Below are 18584 nucleotides of genomic sequence, written 5' to 3' on the forward strand. Positions count from 1 at the left end.
GGACTCCAAGAGATGAAACATATGGTCCTTGTTCTGGGTAGGCTGTTTGGGTTTGGAAGTCAGCTCAAGAAACCACGGGCAAGGAGGTAATTCTGAGGATCACAAAGATGAAATGAAAAAGCAATCTCAAAATTCATGGGAGCGGGAGCTAGAAACCCATTAAGAACCACCACAATGCCCTGGGTTCAGATTTCTCTCTCCTTGAGCTTGTCCTGAGCATTTCTTTGTTGTCCCAATACCAGGTTATGGCTCCTATTCCATCACAGCCTTTCAGTTTCTGCTCCTCCAGTTCACTGTCAGGTTCTTAGTGTTTCCTAGTTCAATAAGCCTTGAACTAGCTATTTGCCTTAGTTGTTGTTATTGTTATTGTTGTTAATATTACTTTTGGGTACTAATGTTCAGGATCATCAGGAAGCCTATCAACAGAGTGTCCTTGAATAATGTGCTGTTAGCTATCACCTGACGTGTGGGAAAAGGGGAGACCAGGTGATACACTATGGCTCCCTGAGTGCAGGGCTTTAGCAGGGGTTGTAGGTTGGTAGTTTCATCAGAATCAGATAGTGTTGTGCCGGCACCATGATGTTCCAATATAATGCAGAGGTAATGTCCTTCTTATCCAGGCTGCCAGACCTGAAGGTGTGGACACCTCTGTAGGAATTCTAAGTCTAAGAAAGCATAGGGGCAATTTAGACTTGTTGAATACCTAGGGCCATTATGTATGAATTATGACAAAATTGTATATCCAGGCACCTACTCCAAGAAAAGTTGAGTGATCTAAAGGTCTAACTCTGTAAGATTTATCCACATACATTCTTGACACGGTATATGATCATTTCCAAATTATGTAATTGAACATGTATTAAAATATTTAAATTTAATCTTATCAACTAGTAGGGAGTGAAAAATGAATTAGAAATTAGTATTTATTTAGCATTTACTATATATATTGAATACTTTATATATTATTTCATTTCATATTTAAAACTTAACCTACGAGGTACCACTGTCTTCATTTCACATTGAAGGGAACCAAGACTCAGGACACTTTGATGGCTTGCTCAGGTAGTAGGTGTAGAGGCAAGATTTCAACCCAGGTTCTATCTGACTCTAAATCTATCTTTCCATCACAGAACACTGCGCTTCCCTAGAGTGGATATGAATGGCTCAGAAGAGTTGATAAATGTTAAATTATCTGACTTAGTAAAAGTGAGTTTGAGTAACATTTTAACTTCATTTTCAGGAGTGACCCAACAACAGAGCACTTAGTTAACACTACATTCATAATCTAGGGTCTACGAGGGTACCTCAAAGAACATTTATACACACACACACACACACACACACACACATACACACGTATTAGAAATGACTTTAAAAAGCAAATCTTAGCTCAAGATTTGAGCTACCCTTTATTATTCATTAAAAATGAGCTTTCTAAAATATTAGTAAATTTCCTTTTTAGCTCTCTTTTGAAGTTCTGATACCAGTGAAGTAACATTTTTCTTCTTTGAACCTTTTCTTGCAAAATGAGAGTTTTCTCTTTTTCTAAAACAGCAGGAAGTTCATTCCAGTTCTTAATAAAGATAAAGGGAGCATCCATGGACTTGAGTAACTGCAGAGGAGCATTATGGTAAACAGATGTATTTCCACAGCTGCCAGCTGTCATTATATCTTCTACCACAGGAACAGAGCCATAGGAGCAAGCCTCATATATTCTATAACATTCTGTGTTTACTCCTACCGGGCACAATGTGAGATCACTCTGAAGCAAAGCATCTTGATAATTCTTAAGGCTTTCATTTGTTTCCTGAGGCTGCCACCTAAAAAAATCAGAAAAACAACTGTCATTTTCACTTTACTAAGCATGTTTTTGTGAGGGAAAATGTCAGCTACAGGTAATGGTGGACACATTACAGAGATGACAGGCAGAAGAAAGAAATAAAATCTTGCCCAAATAGATTTCTTGAAAATATTTAAGAGTTTGAGAAGTTTACAGTGGCATATGTTTAAATCTAATAGTCACCATGACATTTCTGAACGAACGTTAATCTAGCCAATATATATATATTTTTTAAGATCTTATTTTTAAGTAATCCCTACACCCAGTGTGGGGTTTGAACTCACAACCCCAAATTCAAGAGTCTCATGCTCTGCCAACTGAGCCAGCTAAATGTCTTCTGAGGGCCAGGTCTTCTTTTTCTAACCCACCCTCCAACATTTTGTTCTTACAGAGCTTACATTCTAGTGCCAGTGATGGGGATGGATAGCAAACCAGTCAGTATGTTATTTAGGTTTAAATATTATGAAGAAAAACAAAGCAGAGAAGTGAGGAGGGGGTTTCTGAACTAGTAGTCGCGGTTTTAAAGAGGTAAGAGGGGAACGTCTCAATGCAGGAGCATCTGAGCATACAGTGGATGTGAGGCAGCAAAACATGCAGACATTTCAGGGGAGAACTGAGTGAAGTGTAAGTACAGTGTGTGCTTGGCAAGGTCAAGGTCAAGGTCAAGGTCAAGGAAGAACAAGGAAGAGCCAGGCTGGTTGAAGCAAGGTAACTGAGGGGGAGAGGGATGGAGGATAAAGTCAGAGCATTCCATCGTGGAAGGCTGTGTTCACAGGGTGACTGACCTGATCCACATTTTATCAGAATTAATCTGGCCTTTGTGTTGAGAATAGACTGTACAGGAGCAAGGGAAGAGGTTGAGAGACCTCTAGAAAGCTTCACATTCTCTCCCGACTGTTCCTATTGTCTCCATGAAATAAGCAAAAGGGTCAAAGGAGAGAAGAGAAGAAGGTATAAAACAGTCTTGTAGGAGAGGGGAAAATATATGGATAAGGGAAACACCTGATTGCTGGGCACTTGAGAGTCAAGATTGTGTATTTAAAGCAAGGTCTATTGGCATGATTCTGTGTGTGTGTGTGTGTGTGTGTGTGTGTGTCTGCACGGTGCAGGTATGGTGCAGGTTAAGAGAGCTGGATTTAACTAGAGTTAGGGTTTGCTCCATTAGGGAATTAGGAACTATGTGTATCAGTCATAGTTGACTATGACATTTAAGTGGGGAGAAAAAGAAAGTAAAGATGAGGTGAGCAAAGGCCAATGAAAAGGTAGTAAGAACAATGGATTATAAATCCCAGCTAACCTGTTGGAGTCAGATATTTACAGTGAGTGAGCTGGAATGATAGAAAATGGTGGTTACAGAGAGAGATGCTGGAACCTGAGATCACAGAGAAGATGGAGTGTGTGTAATGATAAAGTCTAAGAAATGAGCATGACACTGAGTGGCCAAGGCCAACTGCTGGACCAGATCATTGGAAGACGGGGGTAAAGGACTATAAGACAAAGGTGAAAGAAGGACCATCTACGTAGATTGGGAATCACCAAGAATTAGGTTGGAGTAACGTGGGAGAGAGTGAGAGTATGCCAGAACTAAACTTTTCACAGAGCGAAAGAGATAAACCCCCGGGTCAGTAAATGACTTCAAAGAGGAAGAACAATGGATGGTTTTGTTGGATGGTTGTTTGCTGATATGATATTCAAAATGGGAGGTTTTAGGAAGGAAAAAAGGAGAAGGGTCTGAAAGTAGCAATGCGAAAGAAGCAAGGAGGACACCCACTCGACCTCCAGGCTCAATGCTATAAGAGGAATTACAAGAATAATTCTATTTCTACAATACTTTGATACTTTATACTGCCCTCATTCATCCCTTTCCTGGTATACTGTCCTGTGGCTCTTCACATTTGCTTTCCCTCTGCCTGGACTACCCTTCTCCTAAATAGAAATGGAGTTCACTCCTGCAGCTTCTTCCGGCCTGTGCTTCATACTGGAGCTTTCCTCAGCCATTCTAAAACAGCAGATGCTCCACTCCTGATGCCTAGTCCTCTCTACATCCCTCCTCTGCTCAGCTGTTTTTACATGGCATCTATCTTCTTCTGACACACAATATATTTTACTGGCTTGTCTCCTCCAACAAACATTTCAGTTTTAGGAGGGCATAGAATTTTGACTGTTTTGTTCCCTGCTGTATCCTTCAGGGCTGAGAGAGTTTCAGGCATATAGCAGTTGCTTGAAAAACAGCTGGTGACTGAATGGATACAGTATGGTTACACTAACTCTAACTCTGTTGTTTGAGTTGGCAGTTATGACTTCAAAAAGAGAGTATCTGCTACAATTAATATATTTCTAGATCTGGAGGGACATTTTTAAGGCATTTCTTCTCTGATGACTCTACACATGAAACTACATTTGTTTATTTAAAAACAAAAGGAATAATTCCAAAATTTCTCCTTTACTCCATGAACTGTTTTCATGATTACCATGCAAAAGATGGAAGAAAGTTAAATTCATCCATCCATCCAACCATCCACTCCCCACTTATCTTAGGCCTATTTTGTGTAAGGTCCTATGTTAGATCTGGGGATTCAGAGAATAGTGTGTCCTGTTCTGTCCTCGGGGTGCTGTCAGTTCTCTAAGGAGTACTTCATGCCACTCTTGGAACACTGAAACTGGTCTGCCAAACATCTCAGGGATGAACCCAAGGTCTTACTGGCATTCATAATCACTTATGTGTCAGGTCTAACTAACAAATATTGGGGGAATCTTGAACAACTGACATTTGCATAGGATAGTTACTAGCATTCCTCTAAAGGATGGACTATAGCTATAGGAGACTGTCCCAATTTTAAATGCATACAACCCAGTTTCTACAGAGCCTTATTTACTGATATATCTTCTGCAGGAAGACTGGTATTAATGAAGCTAACAATGTCTCTTTGGAGACCTGTGCTGCTGCATAAAGCAACTCATGGACTGGAGAACAAAATGGGTGAATCAAGTAAACATAGAACTTACTGTTCTCTTGCTGAAACCCAACAAAGCTTATCATTCCCATCTTGTTTCAAAATGTTCATCAGTTCTTGTCTGGATGAATTTTCATAAACGGTTCCTAAGAAATTACATAAGTAGGGCCTTTCATTATGCAGCATTGACCAACTTGGCTCCACCAGAGGAAAATTCCTGTATCTACAAAAATAAGTACATATGATTTAATAGTATATGACAGTAGGATTGGCAAATTATCGTATAACCTAACAACTTAGGTAGCATGATGATGCAGAGAGGAGGGATTTCAAGTATGATTTTCTAAACCTCAAACTATAATTTTCCACACTTACTTTAAAAAAGTCCCTGAATCCACTAATTTAAAAAAATAACCTCACATTGACATCTTTTACAAAACTGCCATAGAGATTAAGTGTCTGAAATGTTTTTTTAACACTCTTCAACTTCCATAACTTGTAGTTATAAGGAAGGTTAAATTCAAGACCTTCAAATTATAAATAATCCACATTCATAATGATGATGATTTAATGAATGTTTTAATGATGGAAAGATTATAGAATACACATTTCTATAGCAGAGAGCTCCAATTTCCCAAAGGCTTTTAAAGTAGATTTTTAAAAGAGCTCTTACAGGCTGATTTTTTTTTTTTTTGAGATTTTATATATTCTTCTGAGAGAGAGAGAGAGAGAGAACATGAGAGCTGAGAAGGTCAGAGGGAAAAGCAGACTCCCCATGGAGCTGGGAGCCCGATGGGGGACTCGATCCAGGGACTCCAGGATCATGACCTGAGCTGAAAGCCATTGCTCAATCAACCGAGCCACCCAGGCGCCCTTATAGGATGATTTTTAAAAAAGATTTTATTCTTTAATTTATTTACTTATTGGGGGAGATGCATGCATGCAGGGAAGGGAGGGAGCAGAGAGAGAGGGAGAGAGAGAATCCCAAGCAGATTCGTGCCAACCGCACAGAAGTCCAACGCAGGGCTGAATCCCAGGACTCTGAGACCATGACTTGAGCTGAAATCAAGAGCTGGATGGCCAACCAACTGAGTTATCCAGGTACCCCTCAAGTAGATTAAAAAAAATTGGGGTGCCTGGGTGGCACAGTCAGTTAAGTCTCTGACTCTTGGTTTTAGCTCAGGACATGATCTCGGGGTTTTGAGATAGGGCCCTGAGTTGGGCTCTGCACTCAGCGTGGAGTCAGCTTAAGACTCTCTCTCTCCTTTTCCCTCTGCCCCTTCCCCACACAGTCTCTCTCTCTCAAATGAGTAAGTAAATCTTTAAAAAAAAAAAAACAACTTACCTTTTAAAAAAATAACAAAAAATATTTTTAAACCTCTCATGGCATATCAAAGAGGCCTTTTGCAATTGACCTATTCTTATGGGCATTTGGAAATATTAGAGACCTAACTGTGTGCCTAAGATACAACCTTCCTATAAGGGTGAAGCTTTATATAATATTCAATAACAGGTTCTTTCAACCTTTGCGTTATTGGCATTTTGGACTAGTTCATTTTTTGTTGTGGAGGCTGTTATCTGCCATGTAGGCCATTTAGCAGCATCCCAGATGCTATTGTTGCCTCCCCCTTCCACTTGTAACAACCAAAAATTATCTCCAGACATTGTCAAATGTTTCCTGGGCAGCAAAACTGCTTCTGGTTGAAAACCACCAGATCCATAAAAAGGGTATTGGTCTAGTCCAACAATAACAGAATTACAAAGGGTTTTCATCCAATGTATGGAAATTGTATGAATAGGCTACATAGAGTTACTGTGAAAGAGTAATTTTGTTTCAGAGCATTTTATGAGTATGAGCTCTACTCAAGGGATGGAATTTTCAGAGTCTTGTATCTTGCTATACCTAATATAAAAAAATTTTGTCTGATACTACCAAAAACCTACTAGATTGGAGTACTGTAGGGTGGGCCCTCAAATATGTCTTGTTAATACACTTCTCTGGTGATATTTGTGTACCAACTAAGCAATAGTTTAAGGTCCCATCTGGTAACAAGTGCTGAGTGAATAAGGAATATCTGATTCAGAGAGCATGTTAATGAAATTTCTTGTAATTCATCCATTTGACAAGTATTCATTGTCTACTCTGTGCAGGCTTGGTTTTAGACTCTGCCAATACAGTGAACAAGAGACAGAACCCTGGGGTTTATATATTAGTGCTGGACATAAGTTTAACTTCTCTTAAAGTCAACTAAACACACTTCATTAACAGAAAGATAAAAAATAAGCTTCAATTTTATAGAAAGATGGTACAGACATATTTAAAAGCCTTTGTTATTACTTAACCCCTCTTTTTTTTTTTTTTAAGATTTTATTTATTTATTTAACAGAGAGAAATCACAAGTAGGCAGAGAGGCAGGCAGAGAGAGAGAGAGAGGAGGAAGCAGGCTCCCTGCTGAGCAGAGAGCCCGATGCGGGACTCGATCCCAGGACCCTGAGATCATGACCTGAGCCGAAGGCAGCGGCTTAACCACTGAGCCACCCAGGCGCCCTACTTAACCCCTCTTATTAAAGAAAAGATTTGTGCAAGTTCAACAAGTTTCAGTGGCAGTTCTGAGCATATTATGATCTTCCCAAATCCAGGGGTATGGAATCCTTCTGACTTAATACTGCTTTTCTAAATTTAAAAAAATATTTTATTTATTTGTCAGAGAGAAAGACCGAGAGAGAGAGAGCACAAGCAGGGGGAGCAGAAGGCAGAGGGAAAAACAGACCCCCCAATGAACAGGGAGCCCGATGCAGGGCTCAATCCCCAGGACCCTGGCATCATAAACTGAGCCGAAGACAGATGCTTAACCACCTGAGCCACCCAGGCACCCCTTAATATTCAAGTAAGATCTTTTTGTTTGTTTTTACTATGAATTATATAGATTGTATAGTTGTTTTAAGAATGTGTGCCTCTCTGTCATTCTCTTTTAGCCATCTCTTTATCACTACTGATAAACTTGAAATTCATCCTATGCCTTGGAGATTTAAAATACAAAAAGCTAACTTATCTGCTCTCCTTATAAAATGCTAAAATACTCTGGGGGCGCCTGGGTGGTTCAGTTGGTTAAGCGTCTGACTCCTGATTTTGGCTCAAGTCATGATCTCAGGGTTGTGAGATTGAGCCCTGGCCATGGAAACTGTTTAAGATTCTCTTTCTCGGGTGCCTGGGTGGCTCAGTTGGTTAAGCAACTTGCCTTCGGCTCAGGTCATGATCCTGGAGTTCCAGGATCGAGTCCTACATCGGGCTCCCTGCTCTGCAGGGAGTCTGCTTTTCCCGCTGACCTCTCTCCTCTCATTTTCTCTCTCTCAAATAAACACAATCTTTTAAAAAAAAAAAAAAGATTCTTCTTCTCCATTTCCCTCTGCCCTTCTTCCCCACTCACTCTCTATAAAACCAACCAACAAAGCCTAAAGTATTCTAAAAATATCATTATTATTATTGTAGCATGAGACCAAACCAGACTTTTTCCATGGAAAAGATTGTACGTGGCCTCCCAGATGATCCCAGAACTATGTTTATTACAAACTTAAAGTTCAATATTCCTGATTCAGAAATTCAGGTCTTAAAGAATCTATAAGTACCTAATAGTATTTTGTACTTACGTTGCCACTCCTAAAGGCCACTGAAAGATATCCACATCATCAACCCAGGGGCTGTCATATATTATGAAAAGCAGCTCCACAAAGCCTCCATTTCTTTTGAGGAACTGGTTTATCCATTCATTATTACAATGTTCATTTCCAAGCAACACAACGGCAAGATGCTGGAGTTTTTTAGTTTGCACCAAATTTTGTGCATAAAGTAGCCACTGGGTGGCATAAAAAATCTTAGCCTTTTCTCTCCCATTTAGAATCAGTACCACGTTATTCACATCTATGGGAAAGTACCCTGGGACTACAGCTGGGCCAGTGATGAAGCTGTTAAAACAATACAACAAAACAAGAGCATGAGACAAAGAACAAAGGTATTTGATATCAGAATTTTTTTAAAGATTTTACATAAAATCTACAGTGAGATGTAATCTGTATTCTTTCTAGGAACATAATTTCTATAATGCAAGTTTTCCTGAACAGGTTTGAATGATAGAGCATGGATGTAAATCAATGGGAAGCTTTGGTTGTAGTAAGATCAACTGCATATGATAATCAGAAATGTGGTAGCTTTGTTACTTTAACCATATTCAAAATGCGTGCTGGCCAGAGTTTGACCTGGTAAACTATTCAAAGCTGAATTGTGTGAAACTCTGTATAGTTTCTCCTCTGTATAGTTTAAGTCAGTAGTTCCCACCTCTTTTATGTGGGAGTTACTGTTTCACTCTTTATCTGAAGGAAGGGTAAGTGATGAATTGGAGGTGAGAAAGGGAGGTTAAGTGAGAGACGGAGGGTGGCATTATAAACATCCACAGAGGTTAAGTCTCAAAAAATATGATAATTCTATGTATATTTGAAAGTACAATATAAAAAATTGTGCTTAAATCTAGTATAAGTATAAATATAAAAATATGAATGGGAGGATACACATACACACCAGAATCATTACAGGGGTTGCCTTTGAGGAGGAGCAAGAGAAAAGGAACTTGAGAATAGTACAAAGAAAGCTTCCCTATTACTGGGAATATTTAATTCTTTTAAGAGGAAAGTTAAATGTTGGGGTGCCTGGGTGGCTCAGTGGGTTAAGCCTCTGCCTTCGGCTCAGGTCATCTCACGGTCCTGGGACCAAGCCCCATTATCAGGCTCTCTGCTCAGCGCAGAGCCTTGCTTTCCCTACCCCCTCTCTCTGCTTGCCTCTCTGCCTACTTGTGATCTCTATCTGTCAAATAAATAAATAAAATCTTAAAAAAAAAAAGAGGAAAGTTAAATGTCTAAAGGAAATATGACAGAGAGCTAGAATTAGTTGGTTCTTCATCATGGGTAAATGAGAATATGTTCTATTATTCTCTGTGAAAAAGCAAGAAACAATATTGCATCTATAGTACAATTTTAATGACATAATGCTAGACATAGAAAAAAGACCAGAAGTAGACATAACGAAATGCTGTCTAACCTTGTTTTTAGAATTCTGGGCACAGTGGAATTATGAGTGATGAAAATGTCTTCTGACTTTTCAAGTTACTATAATAACCACTTATTAGTCTTTTAAATTATAAACCTATCTTAAAAAAGGAAAGATGTAATAAAAACTCTGTTTTACTTTAAACAACACTATCTCTTTATTAACTACCAGCAGGACTGGCCTGCAAAGGGCAGTGGATGCTCTGGGTTCAGGGACCAAATAGGATGTGAGGAGGAGGTGATGATTGGGAGGCTGCTTTGAAGGAAAGGGGGTGGTCTGGAGGGCAGGCCCAAGAGGCCCTTAGGCCCTTTACTTCCTTGTAAAGGAATCATGGAAAGCTATGACCAGGCCATCAAAGCAGCAGAAATTCCGGAAATCTAGCTGCCTATCATCCATTTTCTTCATCATGTGGTCAAGGACACCAGAGTCCTTCCAGTTCTTTGTGAAGGCAGCCAGTTCTGTATTCATAAATGTTAGGAACTCTGTCTTGGAGACCGTGCAGTTGTTACCCCCTTTCCAGCAATCAGAGATTTGATGCACTAGGTAGGGCTGGACATTTTTGCCATGTCTTCATGGAGTGTGTGAGTGACTGTGACCCTGCAGCAGTGGCACTGCCAGAATTTTATTTATTTTTAAGTAATCTTTACACCTGACATGGCGCTCAAACTCACAATCCTGAGATCAAGAGTCACATGCTCTACCAACTTAGCTAGCCAGACCCCCTAGCAGGATTATTTTGAAAACTAAATGCATTAACAGATGTACAGTGCTTAGAACAGAACCTGGCACAAAGGAATCACTATAGGAGTCTTGCTGCTGTTATTCGTTTTATTACTTTTACTATTACTTAAATAGGTACTGCAACATCTCCCTACCTTCCCTTCTCCTTTCTGTTTCCAGAACTGAATATTATCTCTCCTTCATGTACCTTCTCAGAAACCTTATCGATACATTCTTTATATTAATATGTTCAGTTAGGTTACAAGCAAGCCTGCGCTTCATTCTGTCTCCTGAAGGAACTTTGCCTATTTCTACTCATATCTATCGTATATTGATTTACAGTTTAATTTCATAGGGCAACTTCATTTTTAATTTCTTAGGAGGAATCTTACTTCGCTCATCATGGCCTTTGCTTATCTTTAAAAGACTGCCTTCTGAGTCCTGTAATGTCCATACGCAGGAATTATCACAAGATATGAAACTAACTGTCCATCCATTTGATAAAACAAAAGCTAGATGCCACATTATTTAATTTATTATTATCAGAGCTCAATTATGGTATTTCAATTAGCATCTGCTGTTTTAAGAAAAAGTTGAAAAAAAAGTTGAACTTATTTCTAAAGATCATGACAGAGTAAGTTTTAATTTACATTTCATAAAATTCACCCATTTTGGCTCAGTTGGAGAAGAGTGTGACTCTTGACCTTGAGCCCCATGATGGGATAGATGTTACTTAAATAAATAAAATCTTAAAAAATATAAAAAAATATAAAAACCTGTTTACTTTTCAAGAAAAATTACTTTGAAAAGATACATGAAATAAAATTGCTTTCCACGTGTGTAAAAAGTAAACAAAAATTAAAGGAGCAGAGAAACTTCAAACGAAATTGAGATTAACCATAGCTTTTCTTTTTGATTTCTGTGGGAAATAACTGGAATCCTAATAGAAACCTGAATCTTTAGTTGACATTTTTCCCCCTAGTAACACAATTGTTACATGAAATAATTTTGTTTATTTATTTGACAGACGGAGATCACAAGTAGGCAGAGAAGCAGGCAGAGAGAGAGGAGGAAGCAGGCTCCCTGCTGAGCAGAGAGCCAGATGCTGTGGGGCTTGATCCCAGGACCCTGAGATCATGACCTGAACTGAAGGTAGAGGCCTTTAAGCCACTGAGCCACTCAGGTGCCCCTGAAATAAGCATTTAAAATAATTTTTATTTCAACAAGAAAGCAGAATATAATAGAAAATAGCACTCTTTCATTGAGCAAAATTACATTTTTTCCTTAAGAAAATAATCATAATTCTACCTTCATAAAAATTTTTAGAAAATGTGGAGTCATAGGTAAAAGTTTTTTAAAAATAAAAACTCAAGATGTCTTAATGATACATTGGTTTTACTGAATCAGGAAAAAAAAAAAAAAAACAAAAAGGGAGATTTCTGGGGGACCCTGGGTGGCTCAGTGGGTTAAGTGTCTGGCTTTGTTTAGCTCAGGTCCCAGCTCAATCCTGGGATTGAGTCCTGCATTAGGCTCTTTGCTCAGTGGGGAGTCTGCTTCTCCCTCTGTGCTCTCTCACTCAAATAAATAAACAAAATCTTAAAAAAAAAAATTTCCGAGTAACTGCATTAAAATGGCAATATATACCATCAAATCATGAAAGAATTCATATATAAGCATTTTTATAAAATTTTCACAAGTCTTAACAATAACTTTGCTACCACTTGAGTATTATAAAGTATGTGAACATGACTAACATCTGAAAAAGAAAAATGAAAATATTTTTAAGATTATATAATATTCCTTCAAGGTATGGCATATTAAATGCTTATCAACAATCAAATGTTATAAAATTTGGAGCATGAACTTTCCCATAATCAGAAATGTTTTGATAAAAATGAAACAGACAAAATTAAAAAAAGGAAGTATCTTGTAAAATGTTCAGGTAAGCTGTAAATACAATATATATTCATGAGATTCATTTTTCTATTCACAAGTGGAAGTGGAAATATTGTCTCTAAATAAGTTTTCCTCTTATTTTTCTTCTCATATTTACATAAAACATTGTATAGAAACACCGTAAACCTTAACGTTGCACAATTAATACCTGTAACGTGTTCTTCCTACAACTGAATTTCCTTCTCTCCACTGAGCAGTCACATCAGTGGGATCAAGTAAGCCTTCAAAAATATGCTCCCAGAGATACAAACCTGGTAATTAAAAAAAAAAACAACAAGAACAAGCCAATTTACTGTCTGGTTTACTATGGTGTGTGATGAGTTTACGTTCTGCTCATTTATATAATTTATAAATTTATATAATTTATATAATTTATAATAATTTATATAATTTGACGAGGAAAACAGACTGTATTCTTTTTTGGTCCTCTGGCAGGCAGTTCTGCCAAGCAATAGCTCAAAACCATCAATATGGCGGTTAATATATGACAGAATTCAGAAGTCAGTGTGAAATGTGGCAGAATGCGGGTTATATTAAAGACAATAACCTCTCTTACTCTAAATCTGAGAAACCTATTACTACCTATTTTATCCCAACATGTGTTATAATGTTAGTTACTACATGATTAGAATGTTTTCTGTATTACAATAAACTAGGGGAATTCACCATTTTTTGCCAAACACCACTAGAGGAGCTCATGTATCTATGCATACAGTGAATATATTAGGGAGATAGTAACTCCTCCTCACTTAAACACACACCCCTCACGGCATCATGTTCTCTGCAGACAAAAGCCTTCGCATCTATCTCCTTCAGGCGTCTCCTGATATTTTACTGTCATTTCACCGGAATGAAAGCTCTGAGAGTAGAGGAAAGCAGAATGAAATAATCTGAGAGCCCTGTTTTACTTACATTGTCAGAAGTGCTTTGTTCTGGTCTCATTATGCCCCAGTACTAAAGGACACCCACAAAAATAACTATTTAATCACCTAGCCAAACAGATAAAGCTTTCCACGTGTGGTGGCCAATAATGCTTCCCTGTCCACCCAAGATGTCCAGAGATGTAATCTCTAGAATCTATGAATACATTATCCTATATGGCAAAAGAAACTTTTTTTTAAAGATTTTACTTATTCATTTGACACAGAGAGAGAGAGAGAGAGAGAGAGCGCACAAGTAGGGGAAGTAGCAGGCTCCCAACTGAGCAGGGAGCCCAATGTGGGGCTCGATCCCAGGACCCTGGGATTATAACTCGAGTCAAAAGCAGATTCTTAGCTGACTGAGCCACCTAGGCGCCCCTGAAAGAAATTTTCTATGTGTGATTAAGGATGCTGAGATGGGAGGTTATCCTGGATTATCTGGATGGGCCCTAGGCAATCATAAGAGTCCCTACAAGGATGTAAGGGTGTCAGAGTGAGGGGAGGAGGTATTAGGATGGAAACAGAAGTTGGAGTGAAGCGGGGCCAGGAGTCAAGCAATGTCACAGAAGTCAAGGAAACAGATCTCAAGAAGCTGCAAAAGTCAAGGAAAGAGATCCTCCTCTAGAACCTCTAAAAAGAATACAGCCCTGTGGACACATTATAGACTTCTACCTTCAAAAATGTAAGACTTAAGTTTATGATGACTATAGTTAATAATACTGTTTTATATATTTGAAAGTTGCTAAGAGTAGATCTTAAAAGTTCTCATCACAAGAAAAAAAAGTATAAGTGTGTGTGGTGAAAGATACTAATTAGACTTGTTATGTTGATAACTTCACAAAATACAAATATCTCAAATCATTATGTTGTATACCTGAAACTAATATAATGTCATATGTCAATTACATCTTAATTTTTAAAAAGATAATAAATTTGTATTGTTTAAATTCACTAAAGTTTTGGTAATGAATTATGGCAGCTAAAGGAAACCAGAGATTATGGTATCTGGAAATGAGATACTACTATAATAAATATTTTAAAATCTGCAAGTGCCCTTGGAATTGGGCAATGGGGACAGGCTAGAAGAACTTTGAGGAGCATGATTTTAAAATGTCTTAGACAGGTTATAGGTAGAAGTATGAGTGCTAGTGACTCAACTAGTGAGAACTCAGAAGAGAAAAAGCACAATAGAAATAAACCCCATACTGGATTTTATAAACATCTAAGCAGACTGTGAGTAGAAATATGCAGGTTAAAAGTGTTGCTGGTGAGGGCTCAGAAGGAAATGAGGAACATATTATTAGAAACCAGAGAAAAGGGGATCCTGCTTATAATAGCACCAGAATGTTTAGCTGAATTATGTCCAGAAGTTGTATGAAAAGTAGAATGTGTAAGTGATAAACTTGGATATTTAGCTAAAGAGATTTCCAGGTAGTGTTGAAGCTGTGGTCTGGCTTCTTCTTGCTAATTATAGTAAATGTAAGAGGAAAGAGTGATTGAGGGAGGAACTGTTAAGCAAGAAGGAGCCAGGACTTGATGATTTGGGAAAGTCTCAGCTTGTTGAATTGCAAAGGGTGGAAAACTAGGATATTCCCTGTCAGGAAGGCATGTTTCTGAAAGAAGGTGAAGGATGTAGCTGAATATTTTTTGCTAATGCCTCAAAAGGATAAGAAGGTTAAAATATTCAGTCACATAGGTATTAGGTGTGTAATTTGTGGGTCTTCTCAGCTATCTCAGCAGAAGCCAGAAACAGAGATGAGATTCTCCAGGAAAGACCTGGAAGAGTTCTTGTTTAATAGAGTTAATCCCTGTGACATACATAGGAGACCCACAAGCTTCTTGAAAATGTTTTATCAGCAGAAACACTGCTGGCTTGGATGAAGGAGATGGAGAGATGTTGAAATGAAAGAAGGGTACTGATTCCTAAATCCTACCAGCAGGATACTGGCTGATAAAACCACCCAGCTGCAAGCACATGCTACCATTCATGACAAAGAAAGGATGACTGCAAAGGTAGAGCTGTAAGACCAGAGGCAAAGTTTTGAGCCATAATTCCCAGCCCTTGAAACCTAACAGTTTGCCTGGCTGTAATTTAGAATTGAGTGGACCAGTGATTTCATTCCCACCTTCCCCGCTCCTTTTTTTTTTTTTTTTTTTAAGATTTTATTTATTTATTTGAGAGCAGGAGTGAGAGCAAGAGAGAAAGAAAGAGACAGAGAGAGTACAAGTAGGGCAAGGGGCAGAAGTGGAGAGAACTCTGCACTGAGCACAGGGCCCAACATGGGGCTTGATCTCACGACCCTAAGATCAGGACCTGAGCTGAAATCAGGAGTCTAAGAGTCTAATGCTTTATTGACTACACCACCCAGGTGCCCCCTTTCCCCTCCTTTTTGAATAGGAATGGAATTGGAATTCCATGTGCCTGGGAAATAGACTGATGAAAAGCAGTGTTTGATAAAACTCATCTGTCACTGTGCTTACTGAATGCAAAGCGAAAAGGCTGGAAACATGAAAACCTGTTAAGATGTAGAATTAATTAAAAACTAGAATGGGGAAGTAGGAACTTAAAGGATGTAATTAATATTAGAGATTTTGTAAGGAAAAACGTTGCTAGAACCTGATGATTAGAGCCTAGATCTAAATACTTGAAATTTGGAGGTCAGTAGTGGTCTTCAAGGATGCATATTTGATGCAAGCATGAATGAATTTATGAAACACTAAGGTCAAAGCATCATTCTCTGATTACTTCCTTCTCATCTGGTCCTTTCTACCATTATCCCTTATTGTAGATAAATTCAACTCATGGTTAAACGTCTAACAAACCCCTTTTTAATTCACTAAATTCTTTCTGACTCTTGTAACCCTCATTTAGGGTCCCATTCTCTAAGCATAATATATAACTTGGAACTCTAGAATCTCATGATACTCAGAGCAAAATGCTTTTATGGGTATTCAAGTTTAATTAACTATACCCTATATCCCCCTTACATATTTATAATGAACAGTGGCATATTAAGGGCTCTTAGAATGGCCTGGAATAAAGAACCTTGTTTAACTTTGTTCATTTCAATGTTTCCCAAACTTGTTTGGCCATCAAGGGGAGGGGTCACATCTTATACTTGTGTGTCAAATGTCCAATAAATACATAAATTCATAAAAATTCAGTTGACATAGGCATTTCTATATAATGATGCTTATATTCTACTTTGTATCTACACATAAAGCTGTAATCTTCTCAAGACCCACAACAGATTTTTGTGTGTGTACTTATATAGATATTGTCTAACAGAAGTCAGAAGTGAAAATATCAATGAAAAGTAAGAAAATGTGTCATGATGCTTTAATTAACAAATGAAATAAATAATGTATTAAAATGAATTGAATTTAATATTAATAAAGTACATTTAGGATTCTTTTTACATGTCTTAGCTCTATACATTAACTTACCAATGGCAGCTTTCCCCCAGATTTGTACATGGAAGTCGGTTTTCCCTTTTGTGGATTTATTTAATATCTGAAGGCTAGTTTTAAATCTCTGTTGTTGCTCATTTTTTTCATCTCCTTCCCAAGGATTCCATTCTTCACTTCCCAGACTAGATTGTTCTGTGTTGTAAAAAGAGTAACAAACAATGTTTATCAGTAAGGTAGAGCTGTAGTTGTAGATAAGTTCAAGCCATTTAAATTAGGTGTCAGAGAGTGCTATTTTCAGCTTTTCATAGAGCTAAAGCAACTGAATTTGAACTGATTAAACACATACAATTAAAAAAAAGAAATCAGAATTTAATTTTTATTAAATCTTTATTCTGAAAGATCTTAAAATGTTAATAGGAGACACAAAATTATCTCTCACAAATGAGACCTTCTAAAATAACTGGATAATAGGTATCGTTATAAGTTTAACATTTGCTATTCTTTATAGATTGTGTATACGGAAGCTATACATAAAAACGTGACTTCAGAATGGAAAGTGTCCAACAGTTTTATTGAGAAAAATTCTGAAAAAAAGGGAGAGCTAAGTCTGACTCTGATTCTGACATAGGTCAAAATACAGGACAGATGACCACCATCTGGAGGTAAGGCACCGAGGCCTTCCCAAATCAGGACCAAATTAGAGAAGGCTCTTTGTTTCAATGAGGAAATAGAGGTCTTCAACCCAGCGGCCTTCCCAGAAATCTCTGGCATTCCGTGACAACGCCTTGCAGGTTCAAGACGTGTTTCACAGAGTGCGCGCCAGCCCGCTTTGAAGGTGGGGAGTGGGGCCGGCGTGTGAGATTCGGGCGAGGACTGAGACAGCCGCACACGCTCCGAGCCCGAGCCCGAGCCCGAGCCCAGGACCGGCTACCGAGAGCTGGAGGGGGCGAGGCGCACCCTGGAGCCCGGGGGCACCCCCGGACCCGCGAGGCGGGTCAGCTGCCGCCCAGTGTCCTACCTCGGCCGCGCCTCTCCCGCGCCGCGGCCGCCCCCTTCCTTAGGCCACGCAGAGACGCGGCCGGTGGCCGGCGGCGGCGCCCGAAGAAGACGTGGTAGGCGGCGTAGAGGGAGAAGAGGCAGTACAGGGCGATGAGAAACGAGCAGAGCCGCTTCCGCGTCAGCCGCATCCCACTCCGGCTTCCCGTCCGCCACCACCACCCTGGCGCTGGGCCGGAGGAGACGCCGGCGCTCGGGGCCTTGGCCCTGCGGCTTCAGGTGCAGGCCCAGGCCGGGCGGGCTGGGGGGCGGGGGCGAAGTAACCAGAAATGACCCCGCCTCCTTTCAAGCCCCGCCCCGGAGCTGCCCCGGCGCCTCCGCCTCGCCCCTCGCGCCGCCCAGCTCAGGCCCCTCCCAAGCCGCTCCTAGGGCTTCGCCTCGCCCCGCCCCGCCCCGCCCCGCCCCGCCCCGCCTTAGGCGTGGCTTCTTCCCGGGCTGTGGTAGCCTGTGGGCGTGGGGTCTTCTAAACTGGACGTTGGGATATCATCTTAACCGCGCTCTGCTCCTTGACCTCTGTAGTTTACCGCTGACCTCTTTCAACCCTGTCCGCCTCCCCATGTATACAGAAAAGCTTACCTGTTATCTGGCCGTTAAAAAACAAAAACAAAAACAACAAAAAAACCAAAAAC

The 18584-nt window shown here is 39.5% G+C and overlaps 1 protein-coding gene across 2 annotated transcripts; it reads right to left on the bottom strand.

Moving 5' to 3' along the window:
• Nucleotides 1–1385: 1385 nt before the first annotated feature.
• Nucleotides 1386–18232, bottom strand: RXYLT1 (ribitol xylosyltransferase 1). 2 transcript variants are annotated; one of them, XM_082741009.1, is made up of 6 exons: nt 17918–18232; nt 16936–17091; nt 12717–12819; nt 8443–8757; nt 4847–5017; nt 1386–1820 (listed from the first exon to the last, which is right to left on the bottom strand). In XM_082741009.1, the coding sequence occupies exons 1-6, from the start codon at nt 18084–18086 to the stop codon at nt 1403–1405; spliced, it is 1332 nt and encodes a 443-aa protein (XP_082597135.1). In that variant the 5' UTR covers nt 18087–18232; the 3' UTR covers nt 1386–1402. The 2 variants fall into 2 exon arrangements, with proteins under 2 accessions (XP_082597135.1, XP_082597136.1); XM_082741010.1 differs by lacking the exon at nt 12717–12819 and having other exon boundaries at nt 17918–18183.
• Nucleotides 18233–18584: the final 352 nt, after the last annotated feature.

This window comes from Mustela nivalis (genome assembly GCF_964662115.1).
Source record: "Mustela nivalis genome assembly, chromosome: 7".
Classification (NCBI taxonomy): domain Eukaryota; kingdom Metazoa; phylum Chordata; class Mammalia; order Carnivora; family Mustelidae; genus Mustela; species Mustela nivalis.

Bases quoted from the DNA above. Each gene is read 5' to 3' on its own strand.
- RXYLT1 (XM_082741009.1), bottom strand. From the start codon at position 18,086: ATGCGGCTGACGCGGAAGCGGCTCTGCTCGTTTCTCATCGCCCTGTAC. The intron at 17,092-17,917 runs GTAGGACACTGG...TTTACAACACAG, and splicing joins GCGGGAGAGGCGCGGCCGAG to AACAATCTAGTCTGGGAAGT. The intron at 8,758-12,716 runs GTATTAATTGTG...TTGTTTTAACAG, and splicing joins GTAGGAAGAACACGTTACAG to CTTCATCACTGGCCCAGCTG.